Source organism: Phyllostomus hastatus, unplaced genomic scaffold (assembly GCF_019186645.2).
Source record: "Phyllostomus hastatus isolate PE091 unplaced genomic scaffold, TTU_PhHast_1.1 phas_contig_30, whole genome shotgun sequence".
NCBI classification, from domain to species: Eukaryota; Metazoa; Chordata; class Mammalia; order Chiroptera; family Phyllostomidae; genus Phyllostomus; species Phyllostomus hastatus.
Genome location: NW_025333841.1, coordinates 6,179,727 through 6,193,571, shown reverse-complemented (window position 1 = coordinate 6,193,571; position 13,845 = coordinate 6,179,727). Strand labels below are relative to the sequence as shown.

At 40.1% G+C, this 13,845-nt stretch overlaps 1 protein-coding gene across 1 annotated transcript in view; it reads left to right on the top strand.

Moving 5' to 3' along the window:
- F9 (coagulation factor IX) overlaps positions 1–13,845 on the top strand; it is a 31,408-nt gene that overhangs the window by 15,450 nt on the left and 2,113 nt on the right. The window contains exons 5-6 of the mRNA XM_045839400.1: positions 2,589–2,717; positions 5,402–5,607. Coding sequence (XP_045695356.1) covers positions 2,589–2,717; positions 5,402–5,607 — 335 coding nt within the window. The remainder of the gene's footprint in view (positions 1–2,588; positions 2,718–5,401; positions 5,608–13,845) is intronic.

Below are 13,845 nucleotides of genomic sequence, written 5' to 3'. Positions count from 1 at the left end.
AAATGATAGCTAGCCTCATGAAAGAGCCAGGAATGGAGTCACTATGACTGAGGAGAAAGGTCTTTAAAAATAAATAAAAAGGACCAAGTGACATCTTTTTGGATCATGCACTTAATGGATTTTTGGTAGCAAAGGTTTAATGCTCAGGCTGGTTTCTCTCTGTCTATCTGGCAGCCATTGATTGGTGATTATTTCCTGAAGTGTCAGTAAGGAATATGAGCTAATTATTATCACAGCCTATGCTAGCCTGTATAAAATATAATTCAAAAATTTTAGGCCTGAAAACTCAACACTTCATAATAGCTGTGGCTAGTGTGGCTCAGTAGATTGAGCACCAGCCTAAGAACCAAAGGGTCACCAGTTTGATTCCCAGTCAGGGCACATGCCTGGATTGTGAGCCAGGTCCTCAGTGGGGGGCACGCAAGAGGCAGCCACACATTGATGTTTCTCTCACTTTCTCCCTCCCTTTCCCTCTCTCTAAAAGTAAAAAATAAAATAAAATCTTTTTTTAAAAATTCCACAATATATTCCAAAACCATACAGTCACTCTGTTAGTCTGGATTCCACCAGAAAAAAAAGGAGTCTGTGATACAAGCTTATTCATTACCGTGTGCAATCCTAGGGAACAAGAGTAAAGGACAGGGGAGTGAGGCAATGAGGAAAGGAGACCTATAAGATGAGTCTTCTCTTCATCCTCAAATGATTGCTCAATCTCCTGGGACTGTTTTTCAAGAATCCATATGAATTGGCCTCAGGATAGTCCATCTGGGAGGGGGAAAGAAGTGAAAAAATTTGTCCATCAGCATCTGTCTCCCATTGGTCAAAAGTTCAGCCCATGGGTTGAACACATCTCCAGCTTATACATGCTGGGACACTCAGAAAGGTCATGTGGCATCCCATGGCTCAGCATCAACAGGGAAGTGCCAAGGTAGGAGATGAGAGGCACGTAGTGCAGATATGAGCCAAGGCCATTCAAGGACACACCTATGAGGTCAGTGGAAGTCTGTGCAGAACTGATCACCACAGTGTTGGGAGAAGACACAGGAAAAGCTGAGAGGAATTAAGGTGGTGTATAGGAGGTTTCTAATAGTCACTCATTTTCAGTTTTTCCATGTTCTAACTGCAGTGACAAGTGAGCATTTCTATTGAAAGTTGTACTGCTGTTGAGCATGTAGGTAAGGCAGAAGGTGTTTTCTATTCACTGTGTTCCTCTGCTACTCTAGAGACAGAAATAGGTCCAAGGGCAGAGCCTGTTTCTCTTAACTCAGTCATCTCAGCTAGCAAGCCCTGAACCATACTACTTCCTGATATTGAGATGGCATGGGAGAAACAAAGGGAAAGCACAGTAATTAGAAAATATGAAATAAAATGGTAGAAATAAGCCAAGTATATCAGGAATCACAATTAATTTAAAATGGTCTTTATGACAGTTTTCAGTATGGTGTTAAAAATCAAATTGTATCTTGTGGACAAAAGAGATACCTGAAATGAAAATATAGCAGTAGGCTAAATTAAAGGGATGTAAAAAGATTTTTTAGGTAAATACTAACAAAAAGTAATGGGTGAAACAAACTTACTATCAGACAAAACACAATCCAAGACAAAAAGCATTACAAGAGAGAAAGAAAGATATTTTATATTAATAAGGGCTATTGTGTAGGAGAGTAAAGAAAATGTGAGCCACTGAAATGCTTATCAGTATCAAAACATGTCTTCAGCATTTAGCTACCTTAAAGGACTCTTTCATTCTCTTGTGTTGTTACATAACCCCCTCAGCCAGCTTCAAGTTTCCTTTGATAAATTGGGTTATACTAAAACTATGAACTTCTGTTCAGCAAAATACACTATGTAGTGTGAAAAGGCCAGTCACAGATTGGGAGACGGAATATGCATCACATATACCCAATAACTGGAACTCTCAAACACTGCTGGTGAGAATTTAAATGTGTATGATTATTTTAGAACACTACTTGGCAGTATCTACTAAGCCTGAACATATGATCCAATAATTGCACTTACAAGTATACATCCAGGAAATATGCATGCATATATTACCGAAAGACACATACAAGAAAAAAATAAGATTTTATTTATTTACTTTTAGAGAGAGGGCAAAGGAGAGAGAAACAGAGATAGACAAACATCAATGTGTGAGAGATACATCTATCGGTTGCCTCTCACGTGCCTGCAACTGGGGACCTGGCCCACAACCCAGGCATGTGCCCTGACTGGGAATCAAACCAGTGACCCCTTGTTTTGCAAGCCAGTACTCAATCCACTGAGCCACACCAGCCAGGGCTTAATAAACATTTTTAATTGTAGTACATTATTTCTTGAAAGTAGAATATCCAAACCTTCAGTTTTATGCCAAATCAAACATATTGCTGCCACCATTTTATACCTTATGAAGAATATTTTTAAGAATTTTATTTTATGTTTTTACTTTTAGCTCAAGGCTCCCCCAACCCAGCTTTTCTCCAAGAATGTTACCAGCTTATACTTGACCTATACCTGAGTCAGTAGTTTCATGTACCTTTTTGAAATGCATGTTAAATAATGTTATTGCTGTTGATTTTGCTTTCTTTCAGACGCAACATGCAGGATTAAGAATGGCAGGTGCAAGCAGTTTTGTAAAAAGGGCACTGGTAACAAGGTGCTTTGTTCCTGTACAGCAGGATATCGACTTGCAGAAGACCAACAGTCCTGTGAACCAGCAGGTCAAAATCTAAATAAGTTTTTTTAAAGCTTGGCAGATATACTCTCCAAATCTGTACTTGAACTGTTAGCATTTTAACTAGCCTACATAATTATAATCCCTACTTGTTTCTACTTCCTTTTGAAAACATAGAAAAGAATAGTCACTTGAATTGGAAAAAATTAATTTTTCCAACTGCATCATCATTTTAAAATAGAAATTCTGTAAATGTCTTTAGTCTGAATTTTTCCATGTGTCCAATTTTTTTTTTTACTTTTATGTCATGGAGCAATTGATTCATGTGATTTCTGTATATATATATATATATATATATATATATATATATATATATATATATATATATTTGTAATTCATCCAGTCAAATTAATGTAATAATCCTATGCCATGGAAGATACATAAATGATTGATTGATAGGCTTCTAATATAAGGATGGTGAATTTTAAGCATAATTCTGCTAAGGTGTGGCTGATTTCCTCTGAGAGAGTTATTTCCTATCCATTGGTCTCAGGCTGAGTTTATACCCTTGGCATCATAATAGTTCCAACAACCATTTGCTTTAAGCTGTGCCAGGGTGCTCAGCACAGTCCATCTATTCAGCGGTGGACAAAGCAGTGTTTCCCACTCATATCAACCATGCCGCCATGTTGACAGCTGCCTGTTGTATTCAGAACATCACTACTCCACATTCACATTGCTCTTGTCTGAAAATGAAAGCAATAGAAACTTTGATTTAAAAAAAGTAGGCTCTGCAGGATCAATTTCATTTGATAAATGAGGGGCCTTTTTGAAGCAATATACAATTTCTTTTGCATTTCCAAAGCCTGATATCTTATTAAATTGGTACATTAAATCATGCATCATTCCTCTGTAACTGGGTTCCATACCTATCTCAGCAATGCACTTAGCAGAGGAAATTAAAGAAAGGACCAGAAGCCAAGAGTATTCATGCTGTAACTAAAATAAACAGTATTTAATGCATCAAGGCACCACCTGCCTATCCTACCTGGTTCTTCACATACACTGCTTCAAAGCCAGCCTACCTTGGAAGGAGAACATATGTATGTTCCAGTGTACACAGATGGCATAGTAGCTAAACCCTTATAAACCCTTCTATGGTATGAGAGAAAAGAATTGAGAACCACCTCCAAATATTATTATATCTGAATATAGCCTTAGCTTTAGCAGAATAAGTAGGCCAAACCTAAAATAAGCTTTTCTGCCTTTCAATAGTAATGGTCCCTTTTCTCTAACAAAATACATAAGTATTTTGAACTAATTTCCTGTTTTCCCAACCACATGCTGCCTTCATGATACTTTGCTGCAGTTGGTTGCTATAGAAATGTCTGTTATAAGGAATGTGGCTGAAAGGAAAGTGAGAAATAAAAATGAAATGTAAGGTGACTTTACTTGACTACAAATTTCCATTCTGGTTGTCCCCAATGCATCAGAAGACAATTTCTTTTCTTTTTATTTATTTTTTTATCCTCACCCAAAGACTTTTTGGCTCATTGCTTTTAAAGAAAGGGAGGGAGGGAGGGAGAGAGAGAGAGAGAGAGAGAGAGAGAGAGAGAGAGAGAGAGAGAGAGAGAGAGAGGGAGAGAGAGAGAACAAGAGGACACATTGATTGGTTGTCTTCTCATAGGTACCACGACCAGGGCACATACCCCACAATCAGGGATCAAACCAGCAACCTAAATATGTGCCCTGACCAGGAACTGTACCTGTGAAATTTTGGTACACAGGACAATGCACCAACCAACTGAGCCACACTGGCCAGGTGACAATTTCTCTTCTTTAGGAAATAAACCAACCCAAGGTAATAAAGTGGCCAGTTTTCATTCCCAGGTGGATATGACTGTAATAATCATATTAATAATTTATTTGGTTAATGCTTGACAGCCAGGTAATTAAATCACAATTATCTCTCCCCTAAGAGATACCTAAAATTCACCTTGGAATCTAGAAGGCATTGTAGTCCACAAAAGAAATCCTGTTAACAGTAAGCAGCGGGCATCCCATTTACCTAATTCTGAAGTTAAAGTTACATGGCACCAATCATCAGATTTCCATTGAAGGAGAGTACTTGGGAATGACTCTTTAGTAAAACAAACAAACAAACTAACAAACAAACAAACAAACAAAAAACCTGCCCTGACTGCTGGTGAGGCTCAGTGGGTTGTGGGTTGGGCATCATCCTACAGACCAAAAGGTCACTGGTTCTATTCCCAGTCAGGGTTGTGGGCCAGGTCCCCAGTTGGGGGTGTGTGAGAGGCCAACTGATCAAAATTTCCCTCACACATCAATGTTTCTGTCCTCTTTCTCCCTCTCTTCCCCTCTGTCCAGATAAATAAATAAATAAAATCTTTAAAATACTAAACAGAAAGTCATTAGACTTTATAAAAGTCTTACAAAATTTGATTCTGGAACTCTTATCCTATTTCTGTAAAGATGATGAATTCCTGAGTCAAATGTTTTTTTTCATGAAGGGTTTGAAAATTTTCCATGAAAATAATGCAATTAACCTTTTAGTTTGAGACTATATTCATTGATTAAATTTTTAAAAATATTGATGGGCCTACTTTTCAGAAGTGACAAGGATGGGCCTCAGTTTTGATCTTTCGTAATACATGTTCTGCTTGCCAATGAGAAATATTCAAATACTAATTGTTTTTTCTGTTTTTCTAGTGCCATTCCCATGTGGGAGAGTTTCTGTAGCACTCCCTTCTGACGAGTTCACCCGTGCTGAGACTATTTATCCCAATAGGGACTATGGAAATTCTACTGAAGATGAAAATATTGAGGATAACGTCACTCAAAGCACCCAACCATTTAACAACTTCACTCGAATTGTTGGTGGAAAAGATGTCAAACCAGGTCAATTCCCTTGGCAGGTAGGTACTCTATATAGATGTGTCATAACTGGAGTTCAGAGGGCAAGGGGCAGGCCAGGTGGAGTCTGAGGCTAAGACACTGGGTAGACTGTCCTGTCTGCTGTGGGTCAGTGAATTGAGTGCCGGCCTACAAACCAAAGGGTCGCTGATTCAATTCCCAGTTAGGGCACGGGCCTGGGATTTGGGCCAGGTCCCTGGTGGGGGGCACGCCAGAGGAAACCACACATTAATGTTTTTCTCCCTCTTTCTCCTTCCCTTCCCCTCTCTCTGAAAATAAATAAATAAAATCTTTTTTTAAAAAGACACTAGGTAGTCCTATCAGGGTGAGGGAAGTGTTTAGGCAAGTTTCGGCACTAAGCAATATGAGGAAGCCCCCAAGTGGGGGTGCAGCTGGTGAAAGAGAAGCCCAGAGACAGCTACTATAAAAGGTCATGGAGAATTTGGCATCAAGGAAATAATAGCATAGCAGGATCCCAGACAAGCAATAGGGAGGGATGGAAGTGAGGTCACAGGTACTGGGGTTCAGGATGCTACTTTTAGCTTCTGCCCCTGTGAGAACTGGTAAGAGTCAGAAAATCTCTAGGTCCCGAAAAACTGTATTATTTCAAAGGGATTTTATAAAGGACTCAAGTAGGAAGAATTAAGACAAGAACTGGGCAATTGGAACCAGGTTATGAGAAATCAGCTTGATCTAAGGCTGTGGTTCTCAAAGTGTGGTAGCATTGGAATCTCCTGGGAACTTGTTAGAAATGCAAATTTCCATCCTACACCCTAGGCATACAAAATCAGAGTCTCTAGGGAGTGGGTGGGGCCCAGTAATCTGTGTGCTATAAGTACTTTGGGTAATTCTAATGCACACTACAATTTAAAAGCCACTGGTCCAAAGGCAATAAACTTGTTACAGAAATTAAGGTCCAAAACCCCAAACAGTGGACTCATGATACCTAATTGCATGTTGCTCCAGGTGTGATCTACAGGCAACACGTGTGAGAATCAACTGTGCACAGTTTTGAGGCAACATCCAAGAGCTAGACTTGTAGCAAAGCCTGGGTTGTAACTAGCTATAGCTAAAGCCTAAGTGATTCCATCAGAGAGAAAAAGTAGGCCCCAGAGGCAAGGAGTCAAGGCAGTCCTTATATAAAGTTGTACTGTCAAATAAGATAATTACTAGCCACATGTAGGTATTTAAATTCAACTACTGTTAAATCAAATTCAGAGTGGATTTTCTCAGTCCATTTCAAGTGCAGAAGAGACATAGGTAGCTAGTGGCTATACCATATTGGAAAGCGCAGGTACAAAACATTTCCATCATCATTCTATTGGACAGCACTTATAATAACTGAGTCTAAGATAAAAAACTCCTAGTGGCCACAATCATGTAATTTTGTAGTAATTTCAATAATGTTTCACTAAACCTCTACCGAGGTTTAAACATTTGCCCATAAAAAACCAATAGCATTAAAGAATTTTGAATCATCAGAGAGGTTAACAGTTTAAGCCAGGATCAGGTAAATGTCCCCGGGTTTAACACTAATGAAATTTTCTGAGACCAGCTATGTCTCTATCCAGGATTCTTTAGATTGCCTGTTATTTTCTAATACAATGGGTAAGATAATGAACCTATCCCTGGAAGGCAGAGATTTCGCACAGACATGGTGGAGAATGTTACTGAAGGGTTGTAGACCATCGCCACCAGAACTTCATATTTTCCTTTCTTTTACCTTTGTTTTTAATAACATTTGTTGGGCTTCATCTTATAAACAGTAAAATATACATATGTTCCTTTACATACCTTCCGTCCCCTACTTAAGCATCCTACCAATGCTTAATCCACCTTCATGCACCATGGCCCATTCCTTCACTCACCCACATCTTTACTTTCATTCATGACTATTCATAAGACTGACCCTTGACTTTGTTCCTCAATGTCTCCTTGAACAATCCCTTTTGGGTCAGCCACTATAATTATGCTTCATTCTATTTAACATCCATGTATCTAATTCCCTCTAATTTTACTACGTGTGATCTTGTGTATTTTCATTCATTCTGTATCCAACTTCCATGGGTAAGGTGCTTAGAACAAAAAAAAATTCTACTTTATAATTATTATCTTTCTTGGGCTTGTGGGACATAAAGCAGTACCTGAAATGGAGGATTCAGTCATTCAGGGGTGTTTCATCAGCTAAGAAGATGACTCTCCATTTAAAAAAACGGGATTTTTTAAAAATCCCAGGATGCATGCATTGCAGGCTTAGCATCATTCCCTTGTCAACCCAGAAATGAAATGCAAATACATTTAAAGGAGAGCTAAAAAGATGGGGTTTTATAAACTCTCAATTGAGTTACATAATCTATTCCCCATGCGTCCCCTTTGAGCCAGTTGCTTGCCAATTTTTTTTACAATGCCAGTCTTTCCTAATAGAAATTTTACTCTAGCAAACTATTTTTTTTCTTTTAAGCAGAAGAAACTGTTAGATGATGGTACAATTGTACTGTGAGGAAGAAGGTATAAATGATACGCATCATTTAAAATCTGTCATGTCCTCCTTACTTAACACTGGTAATTAAGTGTACCTGTTCTCTCTTTCCTATCAAGTCAAGCTAAAATCATTTGTAATGTTCAATATCACTCATCCACATGTGTGCATACATGTGCGCCCACACATTCACTCCCTATTTCACCCACATGAAGTAAGATTACTGACTGGAGAACTGCAAAGTACTAGGTGTTTGTTCTTAACCAAAGATAAAGAACTGTGAGCTACCTTCTAGGATACTTGAAAAACACTAAGTCGTATTTCTTCATTGTTTTTGTCCATCCCCACCCCCACCCAATTTCTTATGTAAGGTTACTTGTTTTAAAAATATGAGATAAACTGAGCATACAAAAGTCACTTTTAGACAAAGAAGAAACAGAAATAAAACAAACTAGAATCACTCATTTGTGGAAGAGCCAGCTCCACCCCATCATGGCTAATCTGCAGGGTGGAAATATTTGATTTGATTGCAGACAAGACTAAAGTGCACCTGCTACAGCCAAGGCATCAAGAGGAAACAAGCAACAGCTGGGGTTTCAAAGGCCAAACTATTCTATGGCAATGAAATAGAAAGGACTGTTTAACAACATCACCTAGAAAAGAGTGATTTAAAATGCTGATGCTTCTGAAACAAGGGGGGTAGGGGGATAAAGCAAACACTTCAATGTAGAGATCCCACAAAGAACAGGGAGATGACTTTCATCTGGAGTAATGAACGGTTTGAATGAAATAGAAAGATTTCGTCTGTTAAAGAAAAGTTTTAAGTGAGCTGTTTTGCAAGAGCTAAAGTGCCACAGGGAGAAGGGGAAGACGACTTTTTCTTTGTGGATTTACATGTGAAAGTTACAGGCAGGTAGGCAGGTTTTGGCCTTGGTTCCAAAAGCCCTTTGCAACCACAGGGTCAGTTATGTGGGCTAGGCAGCTTTGGGAGAAAATGCTGGTTGAAACAATGTTTGTCTGGTTGTTCACTGGGGACAGCAGTGGTGCATAACCCCATGAGGAGAATGTTGAGAGCACTGGTTCACCTAGGGGGAGATTAGAGTAGGCTAGGGGACAGCTTTGACATCCTAAGGAGCTATGTACACCTTCCATGTGGCCCCTCCAGGTCGCATTCATTTCTTACCTTATGCTGTTTAGGACTTTCATCTCCAGGACTGGAGGTAAGGGCTCCACAGCAGCCACTGTGGTTGCCACAGACACTTCAAAGAATAGCTATTGATTCCAGCCTGCATGGCTCTGACCCAACCCCCAACCTCAAAGGTGCAGGCCAGCTAGCCTGACCTCAAACCCTCATCCACTTGACAGAAGGCCTGATAGAAAGTGTGAGGGAGGTACAAGGGTAATTTCCTTCATTTTTCCCTCCAGATGTCCAGTGGTGGGCTCAGAGCCACTTTGAGAACTGGGAGAAAGGGAGCAGGGACTCTGTACAGACACCTCAGGAGGGAAGAGAGTAAGCTACAGGGTTAAGTGCACTATATAGGAACATAAAGGCTATTTCCTCATCTCAGTATAGCCTCAGCCTCCTTATCGCAGTGGGAACTAAAACAAGACTTGATTTTCATACAGCTACGTAGGGAAGCAATGGAAACTCTCGAACATTAGAGAAAAAGGGAAATCGCAACCCCTATACTACAAGACATCTTAAAAATGAAAGATTTGATGAAGCGAGGCAGTGTTGAGACTTTCCAAAACTTTAATTTGGTTTTCGTCCCGTGACCTTGAGCCTGTCAACTGATCATTCTGAGCATGCTCAAAACCCCAAGTACCTTATCCCACACGTTCTGCTTTGGCTTAGATCTGTTTGGCCCTGAATGCCAAGTACCTGGTCTGCTGTTTTCTGTTCTATCAAGAACAGAATACAATGGAAGCCAGGTTGTTAAGCTTTCCTTATCCTTTATATTAAATTGTATCATATGCAATTGCCTGTATTTAAATATTTTAACAGACAAAATGCGTCTATTCTTTAGTTTATTCTCAGCCTAAACAATCTTAAAATGTCTTAGTTTTTTCCCCAGTCTGGGCTTTCCTCAACTTTGGGCTGAAGCTATCCTTAAAGGTATGCAAGTTCTTGACTGTACAGCTACCTGTACAGACCAAATTCTTTCCATTCTATTAGGACACGCCCATGGCAGACAGCATGCAAAGTTACCATATGTATGAACCAGAAATTTTCCTTTTGCGGGGGGTATTGGAAGGAAGATGTTATATCAAGATCCTAAGACTATAGCAATATCTTCACCTGGAAAGGTAACCCTCTATCCTAGCTCAGATGATAAAGTTCCAATTAGGAGAAATAAAAAGATGACAAACATAATCCTACCTGGTCTCACAAAACTATTTTGGACAGAACATTTAGACTATTATTCTCTAGAATAGTTTGATGAAATCTATTTCAATGACCAATCTAGTTAACTAGTCATTAAAAACTGAAAGTGAGCATTGCCTCCATGCCCAGAAAAAAATGAAGTAGGGTTTAGGGCTGGGTGAATCACACCTGTGGCCACAACAAGCTACACACCATTCAGAAATGGTTTTGCTTTTTATATGAGAATGAGTATGCAAATATAGAAAAACATTGTAAAGCTGGAGGTGGCTAGGTGGGCAGAATAAAGATTTGCTGAAATCACAGGGAAAGGCCAGGCTCAAGTTAAAAGTTTAGGAAGTGAACAACAGGGCAACAGCTGTTACACCTAAGTTGGCATTGTCAGTGAAGAACACCAGAGCAGATATGTAAATGTGTATTTTGTATATGCATGTGAGTGTATGTGGTGTGTATCTGTGTCTGAAAGGGAGAAAACAGGCTTGTGTTAGGACATTACAAACATTAATAGGTCAGAACGCAGATGCCATGCCCAGAACATATGCTTTCCCATTTTTCCCATCATTCTCCAAAGGGACGCCTTACAAGAAGTTGGCCTTGGCCAAGCAGACAGTTCATCCCCAAATAGCTAATATTTATATAGCTGTGACCCTGAGGTGATCAAGCAAACATTCCAAAACCAAGTCATTTATAATATCTTTCAATGCAAATATATTTTAGGAATTTTCTTGGCAAAGATGTTTGCTAAAATATCAAATACCAATCAGGGATTGGCAAAAAAAAATGCTCTTCAGGCTTAAAAGAACACAACCCTATTTCTCAGTCATCCCCAGAAAGCTGTTGAAGCTCCAGGCAGCAAGTCTTTGGCAGGAGTCAGACTGGCTACATCATAGTCTCTCTGCCCAAGGGCTATAGATATCACTCAATTTGGCCTAACTAGCACATTGTGCTGAGAGATGTCTAAGTCACCTCTGACACAGAGGAGAAGTGTCCTTACATCACTGCTTGTGCATTCTTAACTCCAGTTACTTGAACAGAGGTATTCAGTTGTAACCATTAGGACCAATATAGAACAGTGTTGCCCAAATTTGCTTGGTGATGAAAATCACTTGGGGTCAAGACCAGCTTCATGAGCTTGTGACCATTGCACAGGGCCCTGCATCAAGAAGAGTCCCCCATTTAATCCTCAATGCTTTGCATTTGTGTTTTATGACTCAAGTCTGATGAGACAATAGGATATACATGGGCTATGGACTTGGAACCTGGAATCACTGCAGTCTCACTTGTCACACCCCAAGGGGATGTATTTTTGGACCTCCTACTCCCCTGTCTCCTGGTGCTTTGTCCAGCCCTGCCTCTGGCTTCTAACACTTGCCCAATGACCACTGCCACCCCCAACCCAGGCACACGGACATATTCCCCTTCCTCATCCCCAATAGCTACCACAGTCATCTTCCTCCTGCACAGTTACAGGGAAGGTTGAGATGGGTGCACACACCCTATGACATCTTTGGAGGGGGAATGGCCACATGACTCCTCAGGACCAAAAGTGTGTCACAGAAGATTTGGAGGGTGAATCGTGGGGAAAGATGCTTGCCCATCTCCATTCCAGATGCTGACCACTTGCAATCCCTTGGGAATCCCCATTCTGGGAATGATTGCTGCAGTGGGTCAGTGGGAAAGCAAGATTGACCTACCCTTACCACTGCTGGGCACAGGGCACCAGTCAGGTGTGAGGAGGGTACATATACTTGCATGCTAACTTGCAGGATGCAGGCCCTGGGCACCTGTCAATATCTGCCTTCCCAGTAATGATCCCCCATTCCTGAGGGAGCAGGACATTAAATAGTAAATTAAAAAATACCCCAATAGGTTGGTAGAGGCCACAGAAGGAAAGCAAAATTTTTGTATTTTAATGTCTTCAATGCTATTTTTCTTGGCTTTTGAACAAGGGTCCCCAATTTTCATCTTGCAGTGAGTCCAGAAATTATGTAGCCCAATCTGTCCAGAGTGAGCACTTTTAAAACATAAAGGTCACCAGCCCTTGAGAATTATGAAACAGAGTTTTTCAAAATTATGTATGTGTAAGGATATCCCAGAGATCTTCATTTTCTGTTGCCCCACGCCCCCCCAAATATTCTGATTAAGTCTTGGTGGGCCTCCAAATCTGCATTTTACAGGCATCCCAGGTGATTCTACCACAATTGGCCCACCAACCACACTTGGAGAAATACTGGGCACTTAGAAACGTAGATTCTGAAGCCAGGCAGACTCAAGTTTGCATCCTAGCTTTGCCACTAACCTTAGGGAATTAATGTGCATATTCTAAAGCTCAGTTAGCTCAGTATAAATGATAATATTAATATCACTCCCCAATGTGTTGTGAGTATTAAATATACATAAAACACTTAGCACAGTGACTAGACCATCATAAGCAACCAATAAATGCTCCCCCAAAATTAAGACTATTAAGTCTAGGTGGTGTGTACACTGGAGTTTATTGTATTATGTGAGTTTTCCAACATTTTTTCAACTTTTCAAAGTAAAAAAGCAAAAACTAGAATGAAAGAGAAAACTAGAGCATGGAAAGGGGAGTCTGAAGCTTGCAATGAGTCAGCCCCATGGGTCATAGGACACTGGTGCTCCTGCATCTAAGACTTAGTGGGTGTTCAATTGAATTCAGGACAAAAAGAATCTTCACTAGAACATGTCCCAAGGACCTTTTCAGACTCACACTAAAAGGAACTGACCATTCCTTTCTCCTAGTGTATGAATGGGCTTATGCCTGGGGCTTTGTGTGCTTTATTTAGTAAAAGAGCATCTATTCACAAGAGCTAGTCAGAGTCCACAAAGGATTTATCAAATGTTAAGTGTGCCCTCTAGTGTTCACTTTCTCTGCTTTCCTCCTAGAGAGGTGGATCAAGGCCTTTGCTTACATTGGAAGTGAAATTCTCCAAGTTGATCTAGTCACTGAGGTGGTGAAAATATTCACTATCTACTCTGATTATGCCATGAATGTGCAGATGAAAGACTAGAGTGGCTTCTTATCCAATAATGCCCAGGCTCAAAGCAGCACCCAAACTACCTTTGTCCACTGTGCCTCAAAATAAGGCACAGCTAAGTACACCTTTTAGGACAAAGACAGCTGACAAATCTAGCCACGGGCAGTCAAATATGGTTAGGGACAATGGAAGGAGTGCATGAGTGGATGGCCATAAACATAGCCCTTATGGAGGCCGTAGGTCTCATTTCAGAATATTCCAGTTTAAGAATGGCTTGAAAAGACCTCCTTTAAAAAAATCAATATTTTTTTCTCTTCAAATAACCTGCAGCAAAAAGATTTCCTCATGCAAGGACAGGAGACTCAAATAATAACTACTG